At 40.6% G+C, this 18,861-nt stretch overlaps 1 protein-coding gene across 3 annotated transcripts in view; it reads left to right on the top strand.

The window, feature by feature from the left end:
* Nucleotides 1–18,861, top strand: part of LOC126252841 (ankyrin repeat and zinc finger domain-containing protein 1-like) — a 97,261-nt gene that overhangs the window by 14,773 nt on the left and 63,627 nt on the right. For 2 of the 3 annotated variants that reach the window (XM_049953787.1, XM_049953786.1), the window contains one exon: nt 14,425–14,628. The exons of the other annotated variant lie outside the window; for it this stretch is intronic. In XM_049953787.1, the coding sequence (XP_049809744.1) occupies nt 14,425–14,628 (204 nt within the window). The remainder of the gene's footprint in view (nt 1–14,424; nt 14,629–18,861) is intronic. 3 annotated transcript variants of the gene reach the window in all.

The following is an 18,861-nucleotide window of genomic DNA, read 5'->3' as shown; positions in this document are numbered from 1 at the left end:
CTTTTTCACTGGGGAAGCTCTCCATTTTGCTTGTTAGTAGGGCTCCTTTCCATTCCATTTCAGTATGGAACACAGGAAGAATGATTGCTTAAATGCCCCTTGCTGTGACTATAAGTGTTTCTTTCTTGTCCTTGCAATACCTTGAGGAGCAATACACAAGGGTTTGTAGTATATTCCTAAGTTCACCACTCAAAACTAGTTCTTGAAACTTTTTAGTAGCCTTTCTCGAAATAATTTGCATCTATTTTCAAGTATCTACTAGTTCAGTTTCTTCAGCATCTCCGATACGCCCTCCCATGGGACAAAGAACTCCGCTGCCCTTCTTCCTGTATGTTATCCCATCTCAGTTCTATTTGGTATGGGTCCCACACACTGGAACAAAATACTAAGATTGATTCCACAAATGTTTTGTACGTATCCTCTTTTACAGGTATTGCATTTACCCAGTATTCTACCACTGAACTGAAGTCTGCCTCTTGCTGCGTGTATAATCCACCCCGATATGATCATTCCGTTTCATATGTCTACAGATATCTACACCAAGGTATTTTTTTTGCTAGTGAGATAGTAGATCAACATGAGGAATCATCAGTCTATTGAATTTAGTTTGGTATGTAAGCTATATCCAACATTTTTATGAAATGAAGGGTAGTTGATCATATAAATCTGTTGCTGGTAACTTTTGTGGCACGAGATGGATCTGGCTTCAAAGAGAAACAGAGTGGGCTGAGACTGTCAGTACTATATGTCGGTATTGACCTAATGATGTAGCATGTAATATTGTTAACTGCACAAACCTGGATATGTCTACATCTACATACATATACTTGGCAAGCCACAGTATGGTGCATGGTGGAAGCCATCTTGTACCACTACTAATTATTTCCTTTCCTCTTCTATTTTGGGCCTTATGAGAAATATACTGTGATGGCGAGAACTGTTTGCAATCAGCTGCAAATGCCAATTCTCTAAATTTTGTCAATATTGTTTCATGAAAACAATGCCATCTTCCACAAAGGGACATGCATTTGAGTTTATGGAGCATCTCTGTAATACTCATGTTTTGATTGAACCTACTGGTAACAGATGTAGCTGACTACTTCTAAACTGCTTCAGTGTATTCCTGTTAGGGATTCCGAACACTCAAGCAGTACTCAAGAATGGGTCAAACTAGTGTTTTATGTGCAGTCTCCTTTATAGAGGAGCTAAGTTTTCCAAAATTTATCCCAGTAAATCAAAGCTGACCATTTGTCTTCCCTACTTCTGTTTGCTCATTCCATTTTGTATTGCTTTGCAACATAACATATAGATGTTTAATTGATGTGATGGTGTCCAACAGCACACTACTAATGCTGCATTGGAACGGTTTTCCTGCTGACCTACAGTAACTTACATCTTTCTACATTTCGAGCAAGCTGCCTTCCATCACACAAAGTAGAAATTGTCAAAATCATCCTGCACACTCCTACAGTCACTCAGTGACAATACTCTCTGTATACTAATGCTTTGAATTAGTAGCAAAATTAGCAAAAAGTCACAGATTGCTGCTCACCCTACCTGTTAATCATTTATTTATGTAGAGAACAGGACTGGTCCTATCAAATTTTTATGGGTCTCTCCTGACGATACCTTTGATGTCTCTGATGAACACTCGCCATCCAGGACAGTGTAATGGGTTTTACATCTTTGAACCACTCATGTGTCTGAGAACCTATTCCGTATTCTTGAACCTTTGTTATCAGCTTGCAGTGTGACGCCGAGTCAAACACATAATGGAAATCTCGGAATATGGAATTTGCCTGTTGCTCTCCATCCATGTTATGCAGGGTTTCAAGTGAGAAGAGGGCAAATAGTGTTTTGCAGAAGCAGTGTTTCTAAATCTGTGCTGATTTGTGGACAGAGGATTTTCTGCCTCAAGCAAATTTAATGTATTCCAACTTGATCCTTGTTCAAGATTCTGCAACAAATCAATATTAAGGATCTTGGTCTATAATTTTGCAGGTCCATTGTTATACCCTTCTTATATAAAGCATCATCAACACTTTTTTCATTCACTTGGCTCTTTGTACTGCATGAACAATCCGTGGTAAATGCAAGCAAAGTAAGGGGCTAACACTGTAGAGTGCACTCTGTAAAATTGAAGTGGGATTACATCTGGACCTGACCTGGCAACTTACTTGTTTTTAACTCTGTCATTCATTTCTCAATGCCAGTAATGCCTCTTAATTTGTCCTCCACACAGGAGTCTGCTAGATGGTCAAACAATTGTATGCCTGTTTGATTCACCTGTTGAAATTGTTTGTTCAGTGTGAAATTTAAAACTTCAGCTTTCCTTTTGCTGTCTTATATTGCCACATTGGACAAGTTTACGAGTGAGTGGATAGAAGCGTTTCACCTGTGATTTTACATAGGACCATAATTTTCTCCGGTTCTTAGCAAGATCTTCACTTGTAAGATATGATGGTGGAAGTTGTCATATGCTTTGCATAGAACAGAATGCTGATAATATTTATTTTGCTTCTTATTTATTTTTTGGAGTATAGGTTATAGTGACAGGCTGATATGTAGTATATCCTGATATCTAGGTTAGGTTGGAAGGTGACTGTTGTGTGTTGGTAAAGCCAATTGATTTCATGAGAACAACTATAATTTGTACATGACACTGTCTCATAACCCAGAAGATTGTATCTTCAATAAGAACAGTTATGGAAGTTGCAGACTACCCTTTGGTGGGCACATTTTTTGTAGCAACTCTGCAAAGATAATATTTTTTGCTATCCAATCAACTGATTATGATCAACTGACTATATTTTATTTTTGATAATTTTATATTTGTGATTTAGGACCAAAAGCTATGGTGGTACATACAAGTGTTAAAACTATGGTGGTAAATGGATTTCCCATTTTTCTTTTGTGAGCTGTTATGTGTTGCCATTACATATAAAAATAATGAACAGTATTTTATGTTTTCTTTTATTTTAAAAATATTTGATACAAATATTAAAGTTTACTTACCACAATGTGAAAACAATGCTAGAAACTTTATCGCGCCATAAACATATGAGCTGATATGGGTCACAATAATGTATATTGCAGAAGCAAAGCAATGTATTCTGACAACAGTTGGTCCCATAACAAACAAAAACTGACTGTTGTAGTGGTTTACACACACACCTGGTGCAGTGTACTACCACAAGATGTAAGACATAGTCCCAAATACTTCGGGATACCTCTAATCTGATGGTAAGTATGCTTCCCAAGGACCACAAATGACAAGATTAATTTTGTGGTAAAAATTCTTCCCAAGATCCTTCCAGAAACTACTTTGGTGGTAACCATACTTCCAAAGAATCATTAAAACACCATTGTTTGGTGGGATATATACTTTCCATTGTCTTGAAGGCCATATTTCACAATAAACAGAAACTGCAGCTGGTGCAGCGGACTGCCACTATATGCCAGGAGCGTACAGAAGTGTGTATTAACACAATGCTGTAAAGAAATACATTCAGTGAGGAACATATCCCCATGGCCCGCGAATGGGTTAAATACTGTAATTTAAGTTGTGGCTCTTATTTTATTCATATCAAATTTCCATAGTGGTTTATGTCTGCCATTACGATGTTGACATTGGTCAAGGCATGTTGATGGTATCTATAAGTTCATTATTTCCAAGAAACATTACAAAATCTTATATTCTTTAAAGTGTGGAATGATAGAAAGGCTGTGTATCAAGAAAGTTACAACTATGGAGTGAAAATTTGTATTTTGAACGGAAATATATTGGAATTACCTCAAGAACTTACGAAAGTTGCAAATTTGTAATTTGAATGTGTGTAGAGAGATCATACTGTGTGTACATGTAAGGGTCGATCAATACTAACCAAATGGAGGATTCACTGTGGGGTAACAGGCATATGGAAAATGTGGAAAATTGCTTAAAAATGTTGTCTTGTCTGCTTACATATCAGGAAATTTAGTATGTTTATTAATTTTCAGTAAGGTTTGCCAGTCATTTCAGTTTGCTTGAAGTACAGTTCTGAATTTTGGAGATACTTCTTTAATGAAAATGCACATGAGGTTAGGCCTCACTGATGATGTACTGTCCTTCTCACAAATAATTCCTGACAAAGCCAAGTATGTAGTAACTGTGAGGAGCCAGACCTGTACTGTAGGGAGGCAGCATGAGAATTTCCTAAATATATTTACCAATTTGTTCCCCTGTGGAAGGCCCAGTGTGGTATGCTGTATTGTTCTGTTGTACGCAAGCTTATTCCTTCTTGTGTACTTATTTTTCTTTCATAGTGGAGATCTGAACCATGTATAATGTGTTTATTTTTATGTATTTATCCACAAAAACATGTTTGTGATAGGGGATACGCAATTGTTGATGTAGCGTATACCTTTTTGTTACAGTAATTTTCAAAAAGTGTGTATGAACTGCAAAAAACTGTGATCAAATATATTTTTGTTACATTAGTTGTTAAATGTATCTGTGCTGTAGAGGACAGAGTATGCATTACACATATCATCATAAAATTAATTTAGAATTAACTTCCATAAGAATCAAGATTATTGCATTGTGGAAAAATTGGAATTATATTTGACATAAATTGGTCTCCATAAATTCAGCAACAGAATAAAAATAGTGCTGGAGCATTACACTGGCGACTTTTCACCTGAGTTAGTTCCTATGATTATTGTATGAACAAGATCATTTTTCATAGAGTATGACGCCTTTGTATGTCACAGTGTAATGGCATTTACTTGCTCTCTGGCTTGTTAGATAAATGTTACCACTGGTACTGGTGTGGTGATCATGCACCTCATTATTTGCTTCAAATAAGGAGAGATTATTGTTTAAAAATGAAGCTGTGTCTAGGATTTGTATGCATGGTCCCACTTCTTTAAAGATGGGCTCGGTAGGTGCATGCAGTAGCAATAATGTCATTATCTTCACAACTCATTTGTGCACGACAAACATTTTCTTGTATATTGATCCACAAGAAAGGGATGCTATGTGTAATGACAGAATTAATCAGGGCAAAGTGCACAATTGTTATGGTAGTCAAGTTACACTTGAAGTGAGGTCTCCAAAGTCATAGCAGAGGCAACTCATTTTGCACAGCATGTGAGAGGTCTGTTCAAAAAATTCTGTAACATTAGTAATTTCGCACCAGGGTTGTGCTGGAGCGAAATGTGGTTGGCATCCCTGCACGCACCTGTGTTTAATATTTAACTGCTGGAAGTTTCATTGTTGTATGCCTCTTAGTTATTGTTCAGTGTTGTATTGAGTAGAGTGTTGTGTCGCACAGTTTGTGAATTTTGAGATAGCAGAGTTAGAGGAACAACACATCTCCATTAAATCTTGTGTGAAACCCAAAAAAGCCTTTACAGTACGAATGGTTCACGTGGATTAAAAATGGCCAGACAGAAATTAAAGGTGACCCTAATTCAGGACACCCATTGACATCTACCGATGACGCTCAGGCAGGAATGTCAATGAAATTGTGCGTGACAATGGAAGACTAAATGTCTGAGAGATTGCAGAGGAATGTAAAATTTCAGTTGGGTCATGTCATGAAATCCTTACACAGCGTCTTGGAATGCATCGTATTGCCATCAAGTTTGTCCCAAGGCTCGCGAGTCAAGACCAGAAGACCACCTCACAATCTGTGAAGAGCTTTTTGATTGCAAAAATGAGAACAAGATGTTCCTTTAGAGTGTCAACTGGTGATGAGATGTGGGTCTTTGGTTATAATGTTGGGACCAAGATTCCGTCTTCACAGCGGGTCGGGAAAGGTTCTCCAAGACCAAAAAAAGCTCATCATATCAGGTCAAATGTTAAAACGATACTGATAGATTTCTTTGACTTTAAAGGATTAGCTCATTATGAATTTATGCCACAGGAGCAAACTGTTAATGGTAATATCGAGACATGTTGTGATGCCTGTGAGAAAATGTGAGAAGGAAATGACCAGAAATGTGATGAGACAATTCATGGCTCTTGCATCACGATAACTCACCCACACATTAATCCTTGTTGGTTCATGACTGCTGTACAAAAAAACCAAATAACTGTGCTGCCTCATCCCCCATACTCTCCAGACATAGCCCCTGCTGACTTTTTTTATTTCCAAAATTGGAAAACCCGTTAAAAGGATGAAGATTTGCAACGATAGATGACAAAACAAAATTCGCAGACCGCACTTCACGCAAACCAGCAAGAGGCATACCAAGACAGCTTCTGGAAGTGGAAACAGCGTGGTAGTGATGTATCAGTTGTGCAGGAGAGTATTTCGAAGGAGATCATGGACAATAATTAAAAGGTAAGCATAGAAAAATGTTGTGGACGAAATTCCAGAACTTTTTGAACAGATCTTGTTTAAACCATTCTTAGTGCGTTATCTACCCATAGTGCTGGGTTTTTAACTTTACTATCTTTGATTAGTGATTCTGTATGTGTTGTATGGTCCTTTTGTGGGCAGAAAATCATATGAGCTGTAATCCACATTAAGTAAGAGGTTGTTACCATAGAGCCAGCATAGTAGCCTTTCTAGGCTGCTGATGAAGCCAGCTCTCATCTGTGTGGGAAGAATGTTGCAAGAGAGGATATTTGTATCATCGGTGAATATTACAGGGAAAGTTGCTGTTAAGTTTTATGAGAGATCAGTAATAAAAAGGATGAGCATGCCTGAGGTTGAGTCCTATAGGAATCCTGAGGTGTCTGATATTATACCTGAAAGAGCTGTTCTTTTTTCTGCTAGCTGCCTTGTAATAATATGACTGAAACACGTATTGCAGACTATTCTTACACAATAAGCTTCCTGTTTATGTAGGAACAGAGTGTGATTAATTAGATTAAATGAATTTATGAGATCATTGAAAAGTTTTGAAACGCAGTGTTTTTCATTAAATGTATTTACTGTTAGGTCAGTAAATGAAAAGCGTGTCTCATTGATTTATTTCTCTAAAAGCCTGTTGCTCTGTTAGTAGAGAGTTACTTTCAGGAAATAATTTTACTTGAGTGTTCAAAACTTTTTATTTTATCATAGATACAGTTGGTAGAAGGAAAATAGGTTGATAGTTGATGTCATGCTTGGAGGTTTTATGTGGTTGATGGTGAACAACAGTGTTCACGGAGCAGTTGATTATATTATGTAGTGATTTCACTATTTCATTGTCAACTTGTTTTGCTATATAGCAAAGCAACCATCAAGGCCAAATAAGAGGCAAGTTTTGAGATTTCCAATAATTAGGAGAATATCCTTCAAATTTGTAAGTGTTAGAACCAATGATTTCTCAGAGCTCAAATAATTTTGAGGGAATATTTATTTATTTATTTATTTTGAGAAATGGAATAATGAAAAAGGGTTTCACGGGCAGTTTTCATGCAGATAATTTGAAGCAAAGTTGTCCAAAAAATAGTCACTTGAAAAAGTCTGGAGTTCAGATTTTTATATCTCCAGAAGCAAGTGTGTGATAAATGTGAAACTTTGCAAGTGGTTACTTATTAACACAAGGTCTTTGAATATAAAATATCATTCTCCTGTTTCCTTCGAATAGTGTATAAATTGAAGACAAAGTTGACAATTTTGTCGGAATGCCAAAAATGAGTATTTTCATCCCATATATACAAAAAATTATTTTCTGCTATCTCTTTTAAATCATTTCCGTTAGAAAGACCCTGTTCTAAACCACCCAAAACACTAGATTTGGTTTGATTAGTAGTGTCTGGAGAAAGTAAAACCAGTTGCTTTAATGAAAAAGACATTAGCTTGAAACAGAAAACCTTAAAAACTTCTTAAAAATTAATCTATGGAATTCTTTTTACAAAAAATTAAAGAGCATAAATAATCTGATAATGGGGATGGTGTTCTCTTCTTTCTATGTTTAATAATTTGAGATAATCACTTGAGGTTCTCAGCATGGGACTTTGCCATGTGCAATTTAAAGAATGCATGCTACATCACTGTGAAAAGTGTCCTGGGCCAGAAACAATAGCATTGCAGTTGGTATCTGTTTCATACAGCTTCATCCACAGGTAATCATCGTGAATGAGCAATGAATCCATACTGATCAGGACACTCTGGACATGAAGCAAATGGCAGTGGATGAATTAATTGAAGTAGGGATAAAAATTTGGAATCTGTCATGCCATCTTTATGTTTGATAACTACTTGTGAAGAAACAGTCCCACTCACTAAATTTCATTTATTTAAAATGACTCGTTTCGGCACGTACAGTGGGCCATCTTCAGATTGATTACACTATTTGCTGGAGCTGGCGATGTGCTGAGCAGCTGTGTGTTGTCAAGATGATAACAGGCAGCTGCTCAGCACGTCGCCAGCTCCAGCAAATTGTGCGATCAGTCTGAAGATGGCCTATTGCATGTGCCAAAACCAGTCATTTTAAATAAATAATTTTTGTGATCGTGACTGTTTCTTCGTAAGTAATTACCACAAGTCAGATCACCGACACTTCTAACCATGTTGGTTAAAATCATTAAAGTTTGTATCCTAAAGTCCTTAAATTTGATCTAAATGAAGACAATCTTAGTGTCTTAATGGATTTTGCTGAAAATTATTCAATTTTGGTTCATGTTGCAATGCAACATTTCCACTGAGAAAACAGTCCTCTTTTCTTTGTCTATTTTCCATAAAATCAAACGGTGGAATCTACAGGTTCTTACATTGTCAGTGACTGACTGTGGCATGGCACAATTACTGATCATATTTTTATGAAAGAGCTGATCAAATATGTACAAACACAGCTTGTATAGGTTTCCCGCATCCATTGTTTCAGTAGTGGCTCCAGACATAACTTTAAAAAATTTTGTCAGTCTTTGTTGTCATAAGAGAGACTGCAACAAATACAGAATGGAAAGTCACCTTGCAATAGGTCTGCAGCTCGTGGTCTAGTGGCTAGAGTTGCTGCCCCTGGATCACGGGGTCCCGGGTTTGATTCCCGGCTGGGTTGGGGATTTTCTCTGCCCGGGGACTGGGTGTTTGTGTGTCCTCATCATCATAATCATCATCATCATCATCATCATTCATGACAATGGTTGGATTGGACTGTTTAAAAAAACTGGGACTTCATATGAGTGCTGATGACCGCACAATTTAGCGCCCCACAAACCAAACATCACCACCACCTTGCAGTGGTATTGGGGATAGAAAAAAGCGATTAGCAGCAAGAGCAAATTTGAAGGGACCAGTTAACAGGCATAGTTTTACAGTTGTAGATCTGTTTTGCTTCTGCACTGAAACCATTAATGGTATTAAATTTGCTCGCATTAGTATTGAAGAAATCGAAGAAAATAAGCATCACAAGGACAGAGGTGGAAATGTGGGCATAATATAGTAGCAACTAGCAAAAAATTGTCATTTTGCTAACTGATGAAACAATTCAGGTTCACAGAGTTTGAAATGATACATTCTCTTTTCTAGCCAAAATTAGTGACAGTGAAGGGCATATATTAACATCTGACAGAACAGTACACTGCATACATTTATAGAAAAGAGTGGTGAATTGAAAACTTCTATAAGGCTTCCACTGAGCTGAAGGACAATTATAAGCTTTGTGCACCTACATGTCCAGCACATTTGTTGTATTAGCCATCAAGGAGTGACAAGTGCTTGGTTCTGGAACAGTACATTATTGCAGTTATTCCAGGTCATTCAGTGACAGCCTCTGGCTGACAATATAGTTTTCCTTGTTATATTCAACAGTGTATTAATGAAACCTCTAAAAAAGAAGTAGGTTGTATTAAACATAAGCTTAAAATCGTAGAAGAAACTCTTGTAGATTTGGCCTGGGACACTTAACTGTATCACCAGGCTTGATGTCCTGTGGAATGAAACCCTTATTAGGCTTGGGATACTGTAGTAAAGAAACCCTTATTAGGCTTGGGATCCTGTATTAAAGAAATCCACCCATGGCTGCTGTTGCACAGCTTTGGGCATGGCCCCTATTGTACCATGCTGATGGGGATACTGGTTTTCTCACTTTGAAAGAAACCAGCAGTGGTTAAGTCACCATGGACCATAGCAACATATTTATACAATTTTTCATCACTACACTTACGTTCCACATAAACAACAAACTATGCAAACAGAAAAGATGCTATACCTGGGATTGGAATTAAACCAGTATGTTGGTAGCATAAAAAAAAAAAAAAAATATATCAGTCAGACAACTGTGAACTTCACCAAAATTGACAAATGGTGTAAAACATGAAGGCAATTCATAGAAAGTGTGTTCCAGCTGTTTTTCAACAATTTTACTACCATGATCCCTAGTGCATCGGTAATGCACAGTTAAATTTTGAAGTTTATAATGTGTTTCATTCTGTAGTTATTGCAGCAGAAAAACTCTGAAATATGTCACGATGAGTTGTGACAAAAGATGTCCTTTTTTCCTGAGTTCTTCTAGCTTTAGCTCACTTCTAGTTTGTCATGATTTTTGAAATTACCTTCCCTAGAGAGTATTAAACAACTGTAAAACATAATAAGAATGTCATATTTGAGTGCCAGCAAAATATGGGCTACTTTACAGCACTTTCAACTAGACCGTAAGTTTTAGAGCCTTATATGGTCCCATTTTCTAAACCAAATGTAGTTTTCTATGTGATATAGAACTTGGTCGTTCTAATGAAAATGGTTTAAAAGAACTTGCAATAATTGCTTTCTTGTAAAAGTGGGCTCAAAATATGCAGTTTTGGCATTTTTATAAGAATTATCAACTTTAGCCCCAATCTGTAAACTATTGGGAAGTAGTAGTAGAATAAGATTTCATATTAGAAGATCTTTTGTTGGTACATCATCACATGCAAAGTTTCTAATAATTTCCTAATTATCTAACTTACCAAATTCTTTTTGCAGACACAAGCATTGCCCCCTGCCTATTGTGCTCAGGTGGAATTATCAGTTGTAAAGCACCACAGGCCTACTGCTGGGACCTCCACCTAACCCTTTTGAATGTACTCCATGTCTTGCTGCACACACCTTTGATTAGTATTCAGACCATCAATTAAGATTGATCTATGCCCAGACCACTCATTTCACTCAACGTTGTAACCTTTCAACATGTACACCTGCTTGCTTTCAAACCTCCTGCTGCCCAGGAACATCATCTGTTGCTGGAAGTGCGTAGTGTTTTTACAGCAGAGGAGGTAGTCCTCAACAGAGACCTAAAGTTTGTTAAATGGACCTCCCTCAGCCATTTTTTAGTTCGAAGAGACTCAATGAATAGTCTTCAGGCTGTTGATTGATGTTACTCTTGTCACCCTGTGATATCTGTTATTCACGAAGTTCTCTCTAACCTTTGTCATACTGCATGCTCAGTTGTCTTTCACTGGGTCCCATGTCCTCTGGGTATTCCAATGAATGAACTGTCTGACCATTTGGCTAGAGAGATGATTTCTGTCCCAACATTCACTTTGCCAATGGACACATTTGTGGGTCCTTGTTAGATCTGACCTTACTTGGAGATGGAACACCATCTGCTGAGCTACAGTCCCTCTAATGAACTATACACTATTGAGAGATTACTGCTGCATGCCACTGCTCCTTTCACATCTTCTAGAAGGAATCCACTGTTCGATGTCACCTCCTCATCAGTGATATCAGATTAAGCCATAGTTTTATCATTTATACTGAGCCACATCCCCTCCCCCCAAGTTGTTGTGGAGCCATACTTACGTAACCTAATCTCCTGGTGGAATGCACCTCCCTTCTGATTCTCCATGGTAAGCACGGTCTTCGAGATGCCATTCCTCTAATATTAGTGGATGATACACAGACAGTTGAATAGGTGCTTTGTTTTCTCGAAGAATATGTTTTTACTCTGAGACTAACGTTTTCCCCACAGCTCTGCTTGCATGCCTGTATGTCATATTTAGTGTACACATCTCGTCCTCCCCCTCTCATGGTCCATCTCCTCCTCCACCCTCCTGCCTCCTCCTCTCCCCTTCTGCCCTCCACCGCCTCTCCTCTTCTGCCCTCCACCGCCTCTCCCCTTCTGCCCTCCACCGCCTCTCCCCTTCTGCCCTCCACCGCCTCTCCCCTTCTGCCCTCCACCGCCTCTCCCCTTCTGCCCTCCACCGCCTCTCCCCTTCTGCCCTCCACCGCCTCTCCCCTTCTGCCCTCCACCTCCTCTCCCCTTCTGCCCTCCACCTCCTCTCCCCTTCTGCCCTCCACCGCCTCTCCCCTTCTGCCCTCCACCGCCTCTCCCCTTCTGCCCTCCACCTCCTCTCCCCTTCTGCCCTCCACCTCATCTCCCCTTCTGCCCTCCACCTCATCTCCCCTTCTGCCCTCCACCTCATCTCCCCTTCTGCCCTCCACCTCATCTCCCCTTCTGCCCTCCACCTCATCTCCCCTTCTGCCCTCCACCTCATCTCCCCTTCTGCCCTCCACCTCATCTCCCCTTCTGCCCTCCACCTCATCTCCCCACCTCCACCTCCTCTCCCCACCTCCACCTCCTCTCCCCACCTCCACCTCCTCTCCCCACCTCCACCTCCTCTCCCCACCTCCACCTCCTCTCCCCACCTCCACCTCCTCTCCCCTCCTCCTCCCCCCTCCTCCCCCTTCTCCTCTCCCCTCCTCCTCCTCCTCTCCCCTCCTCCTCTCCCCTCCTCCTCCTCCTCCTCTCCCCTCCTCCTCTCCCCTCCTCCTCCTCCTCCTCCTCTCCCCTCCTCCTCCTCCTCTCCCCTCCTCCTCCTCCTCTCCCCTCCTCCTCCTCCTCTCCCCTCCTCCTCCTCCTCCTCCTCTCCCCTCCTCCTCCTCCTCCTCCTCCTCCTCTCCCTCTCCTCCTCCTCCTCCTCCTCCTCCTCCTCCTCCTCCTCCTCCCTCTCCTCTTCTGTCCACCTCCTCCTCTACCCTTCTGCCCTCCTCTTCCTCTCCCCTGCTGCCCACATCCTCCTCTCTCCTTCTGCCCTCCTCTTCCTCTCCCCTGCTGTCCACATCCTCCTCTCTCCTTCTGCCCTCCTCTTCCTCTCCCCTGCTGTCCACATCCTCCTCTCTCCTTCTGCCCTCCTCTTCCTCTCCCCTGCTGTCCACATCCTCCTCTCTCCATCTGCCCTCCTCTTCCTCTCCCCTGCTGTCCACATCCTCCTCTCTCCTTCTGCCCTCCTCTTCCTCTCCCCTGCTGTCCACATCCTCCTCTCTCCTTCTGCCCTCCTCTTCCTCTCCCCTGCTGTCCACATCCTCCTCTCTACTTCTGCCCTACTCTTCCTCTCCCCTTCTGTCCATCTCCTCCTGCCCTTTCTCACTGACCATATCCTCTTCCCCTGTTTGACCATACCCCTCTCCCTCTTCTCTCTGCCCATTTCCTCAAAGTTGCCCTCTCTGCCCATCTCCTCCAACTTGCCCTCTCTGCCCGTTCCTCTCTGACCACTCCCTGCCAATCTCCTGCTGCTCTCCATCTCTGCTCATCTCTTTGTCCACCACCTCTCTGCCCACCTATTACTCCTCCCTGTCTCTGTCCGCTTCTTACTTCTTCTCCACTCTGCTCATCTCTTGCTCCATCACTATTGAAATTTGCTGTTTGTGTGGTAACGCTTTTTGAAGTTGATCCATGGGTTTGGGAAGAGGTCCCAGACATCATTCGTACTACATACTATATTCATAATACAGTCTGAAATCAAACAATGGAAAATCCGGGATGGAATGTAACAATCTTATGAGAAGGAAAGTGGCTATTCAAAACACACACACACACACACACACGGTTACTCTCGACCCCATCACCTCTGCCGGCTGTGTTGGTCACCCATTTTGTACTATGTTTGAATTGCCTTTAGATCTTAGGTCTAGCATTCTGATGAAGGCAAGACCTCAAGGATTCTTTACCCTTGCAACTAGCTGATGATGAAAGAACAACTGAACAGGTTTTCTTACTTCCTTCAAGATAGTGGGTGCTGTTTCCACCTTTTAACACCTTTACTGTAATGAATTGGGGGTGGGACGGCTATGTGAGTTACAGCCCCCATCACATGCTGAGTCCTGAGGTTGCTCACTTGGCCCCAGCCACCTTCTGTCCTGATTATTTCTTTCACCTTGTTTTATTATTGTAGGTTCAGCTCGAGCTCATTATGTTTTTAATCTTCTCACTTTCACTGTTATGAACCTTCGTGGTTAGAAGGGATTCTTTACTCCACTACCGTCTTAGCTCTTAATCGGGTTGGCTGGGATCAGATGAGCCCTGTGGAAGCGCTACAAGCATGCCTCATGAAATGTCCTCAAAACCTTACTTCTGCCAATACCTCTTTCCAGGCCGCAGGTTGAAGAATTGGTCTGGCACACAGTTTTAATGTGCTAGGATGTTTAAAATCGGTGCACACTCCACTGCAGAGTGAATATTCGTTCTGGATACCTCTAATGGTGTTTTATTATTATTATTTATGTATTTTTTATTTATTTACAGGGAAAGAGAATGAGGTTGATATTTTGAGCAGGCTGGAAGATCTTACCGTATCAGACACATTGTTCTGTTCATTTTGCAATGTGAATTTTAACCATCAGTCTCATCAGCGTCAACATTATAAATTAGATTGGCATCGCTATAACCTAAAACAAAATCTTGCAGGTCTGAAATATGTCTCAGAGGATCAGTTTCTATCACTTGCTGGTAAGTTATGACGTTTATTATCTGTCGTGATGGTGCTGCTTACTTAAATGTACTAACTGATGTTATTTGATGTAATTGGCTAGATAAAAAATCTATTCACCAAGTGGCAGCAGAATACACACGTAAAAAAGGTTATAATTACGCAAGGTTTTGGAGACAGTGGCTTCTTCTTCCGGCAGAATGGGTGAAGGGCAAGGAAAAGGGGTAGGTTTTGGAAAAGTCACCCAGACCCACAGGTCAGGGGAGACTTAATGGAAGGGATGATAGGCAAAGACTGATTGTTGGGGACTGCATGGGATGAGAGTTGAAAACCTGGGAGATTAAAGGTGGGAGAAAGGGTAATAAGCAAGACAGAGATTTTTGCTAAAACATTGTGTACAAGTTAATAAAAGTGAAAAGCTAAGTGCATTGTATGTAACAGAGATGGGAGGGGGATAGTGAAAAATAGACAGGTAAGAAATAAGAGGCAGAAAACTAAAATTGAGTGAAGAAAGGAGTAGTTTCTATGAAGAAATGCTGAGACAGAAGAAATTAATCTAAATTAAGGCCACGTGGGTGGCAAACCAAGGAAATGTTGTAGCGCTAGTTTTCACCTCGGAGTTCTGAGAAACTGGATAGCGCTTGTGGTGAAACAGACACCAGTGTCACGACTGTCATGTAGTAGAGCATGCTCTGTAACAGGATAGTGTGTGTTACCAATATACACCCTCTGCGTATGCGCATTTATCCTGACTAATGATTTGGTGGTAGTCATGCTGATGTAAAAGGTCGAACAGTGTCTACATGATATCTAGTATATGACGTGTCGTTTTACAGGTCCCCCCCCCCCCCCCCCCCCAGACAACCAGCATGAGTTAATATGAGTGAAAAGCTAAGTGCATTGTATATAACAGCAGTGGGAAGGAGACAGCAAAAAATAGATGAGTAACATAATGAAACAGGTAGAAAACTAAAATGGAGTGAAGAAAGTAGTAGTTATGGCAAAGAAACATTTAGACAGAAGAAATTAACATAATTTAAGGCCAGGTGGATGGTGAGAACGATAGAACTACTTCCCACCTGTGGAGTTCTCAGGTTTCTGAGAACTCCACAGGTGGAAATTAGTTCTATCGTTCTCACCATCCACCTGGCCTTAAATTATGTTAATTTCTTCTGTCTCAATGTTTCTTTGCCATAACTACTACTTTCTTCACTCCATTTTAGTTTTCTACCTGTTTCAATATGTTACTCATCTAGTTTTTGCTGTCTCCTTCCCACTGCTGTTATATACAATGCACTTAGCTTTTCACTCATATTAACTCATGCACGATGCTTTAGCAGTAATCTCTGTCTTGCTTATTACCCTGTCTTCCAACTTTAAGCTCTCAGGTTTTCAAACCTCATCCCGTGCAGTCACCAACAATCAGTCTTTCCTTCTCATCCTGCCCAGTAAGTCTCCCCTGACTTCCAGTTCTGGGTCACTTTCCTAAAAACTACCCATTTTCCCAGACCTCTCCAGCCCTTTTCCTTCCCCTTCAACCTCTCTGCTGGAAGAAGGAGCCACTGTCTCCGAAAGCTTGAATAGTTATAACCTTTTTTTATGTGTGTGTTGTGCCTCCACTTAGCGAGTAGATTTTTTATCTATACGGTTACATTATACTGTCAAAAATTTATTGTTTTTGTAAGATTGTTATGTATGCTGATATAATTTGTAGCACTTAGTTCAGATCCACATCAAGGTAGGGGAAAATAGACGTGAGCATTTGCCATAAATAATGAATTATTGTGTTGTTCTCTGCTTTTGGATAGCAGATTTGAATCTTGGTGTTAAGAATATTTGCCTATGAAAGGGAGAGGAATTTGCAGTACACTGTTAATGATCACGAGGCTGTTTACCAATATTCCGTTTAAAGTGACAAACATCATCGCAGAAGCATGTGAAATTGTCAGTTAACAGTCAGAGGGAATATTAAGTTCGATATCATATTGAGTGCTGTTTGAGATGAGAAGTCTATATGTCAGCACTGAGTTTTACACTCTTCCCTCCTTTCACTTTCATAATCAACTGTGCAAACATTGCTCAACACAACACATGCTCCCGCATGCCTGCCCCTCCTCCTCCTCCTCCTCCTCCCCTCCCTCTCTCTCTCTCTCTCTCTCTCTCTCTCTCTCTCTCTCTCACACACACACACACACACACACACACACACACACACACACACGAGAGAGAGAGAGAGAGAGAGAGAGAGAGAGAGAGAGAGAGAGATGGGGTACTCAGCTTCAGTATTTATGTGAACACTGATGAAGGTGGTTCAGAACATGTAACTCTATAAATCTATAATAATAATTAAGAACAAGAACAGCAAAAATAAAAGTTTGAGGTGGTATAAGCAGAAAACTGTGTTGGATGCAACAGCAACTTTAAATGAGTAGAAGTTTTTGGGACAAAAGAAACAAATATAATTGGACCTCTGCTAGAACTTTGGGACTGTTACAATGCTTCATTGTCAACAAGTATCCTGCAGTTATGAATGTAGGCTAACAAAAATAAGTAGAAGTTATTGACATTTGCAAAAATTGATAGTTTTGATCTTGTCACACTTTAAATGTCGAAACTAACTGTCAAAGAATGTTACATACTTAGCTTCTTCAGGAGAGAAAACACATGCTCATTCACACAAGCATGCGCACCTCACACACACATAATTGTTATCTCTGGCTGCTCACCTTCTTCAGGAAAGAAAACACATGCTCATTCACACAAGCATGCACACCTCACACACACATGATTGCTATCTCTGGCTGCTCAGACCAGACTGCAACTGTTGCGTTGAAAGAAAGCAGCAATCATGAGTGGGTCAGAGAATGGCATGGGATAGGAGGGTATGGGTGGGGGGAGGGGGAGAGGGAAGAGTGCCGTCTGGCGAAGTGTGCAGGGAATAGAAGGCGGCAGGGTAAGCCTGCCAGGTGCAGCATTGGGAGGCTGTTGGACAGGGGGGGGGGGGGACGGGGGGGGGGGGGGGGGGGGGCGGTTTATAGATAGCTGAAAGGGGAGAAGAAGAGTGGGAAAGGACTGGTGAGTGCATAGGCAGAGAGTAGATAGCAGCTCACAGTGAGGGTTCAGTTTTTTTTTTTTCTCTCATGAGTTAACAATATTTAGTGTTGAGCTGTAACCAATACTAAATGCATTGTAGAGAATGTGGCATCATTGAGGAAGGATATTTCTCATATTCCCTTAGTGTTTTGCTGTTATTTGGTTATTACATCACATATATTGGGTAAGAAAATCATCCCATTTTCAGATGACACTCTTCACCTTCTACAACAGCAGAAGATGCAGTTATCATTCTTCAGGATATCAGAGCACATAGAAATTTGATAAAATGAGTAAACGGATATAGCAATAGATGGTGCCTGCAAGGAACACATCGCAGTATGCCTTTCATCTGTAATGTGTTATCCAGCTGTGGTGACACAGAGCTGTGCTTGGTTGATAGAAACTGTTGCTAGTACTAAGAGACAACAATCTTTATTAAAACCAACAGTTGGTGAAAACGCCTGTTCATTCAAGGTGAACCTTATATAAGTCATTCTATATCATCTCCACATAGAGCATTGTTTTACATCTGCATATATATTCTGCAAGGCACCATACTGTACAATGTTGAGGTTATATTGTACCGCTACCAGTCAGTCCCTTTCCCATTTCACTTGCAAATGGAGCAAGGGAAAAACAACTGTCTGTGTGCCTCTGTATGAGCCCTAAATTCTCTTTACCTTATCTTCATGATCCTTATACAAAATGTGCACTGGTGCAGTCAGCTGCAAATGCCGTTTCTGTAAATTTTGTCAATAGCATTTCACAAAAAGAATGTTGGCTTCCCTCTAGGGATTCCACTTTTCATAATAACTCCTGTGTTGATCAAACCTACCAGTTAGTCAAACAATAGATAATCCAGGATGGAATGTAACAATATTATGAAAAGGAAAGTTGCTACTTACCGTGTAGCGGAGATGCTGAGTTGCAGATAGGCACAACAAAAAGACTGTCAGTATTAAATTTATTTTTGTTGTGCCTGTCTGCGACTCAGCATCTCCACTACATGGTGAGTAGCAACTTTCCTTTTCATAATATTGTTACAAACCTACTAATTACAAATCTAGCAAACACGCAATTTCTTCTCCGGACAGCAATTTCAGTGTGGTTAAATTTTGCCTCTAATTCTTCTATGTCAATCATATTGAACTAAATTA

The sequence above is a fragment of the Schistocerca nitens genome, chromosome 4 (genome assembly GCF_023898315.1).
Source record: "Schistocerca nitens isolate TAMUIC-IGC-003100 chromosome 4, iqSchNite1.1, whole genome shotgun sequence".
Taxonomy (NCBI): Eukaryota; Metazoa; Arthropoda; class Insecta; order Orthoptera; family Acrididae; genus Schistocerca; species Schistocerca nitens.
The sequence above is the reverse complement of the archived record's forward strand: the minus strand, read 5'-3'. Positions and strand labels throughout refer to the sequence as shown.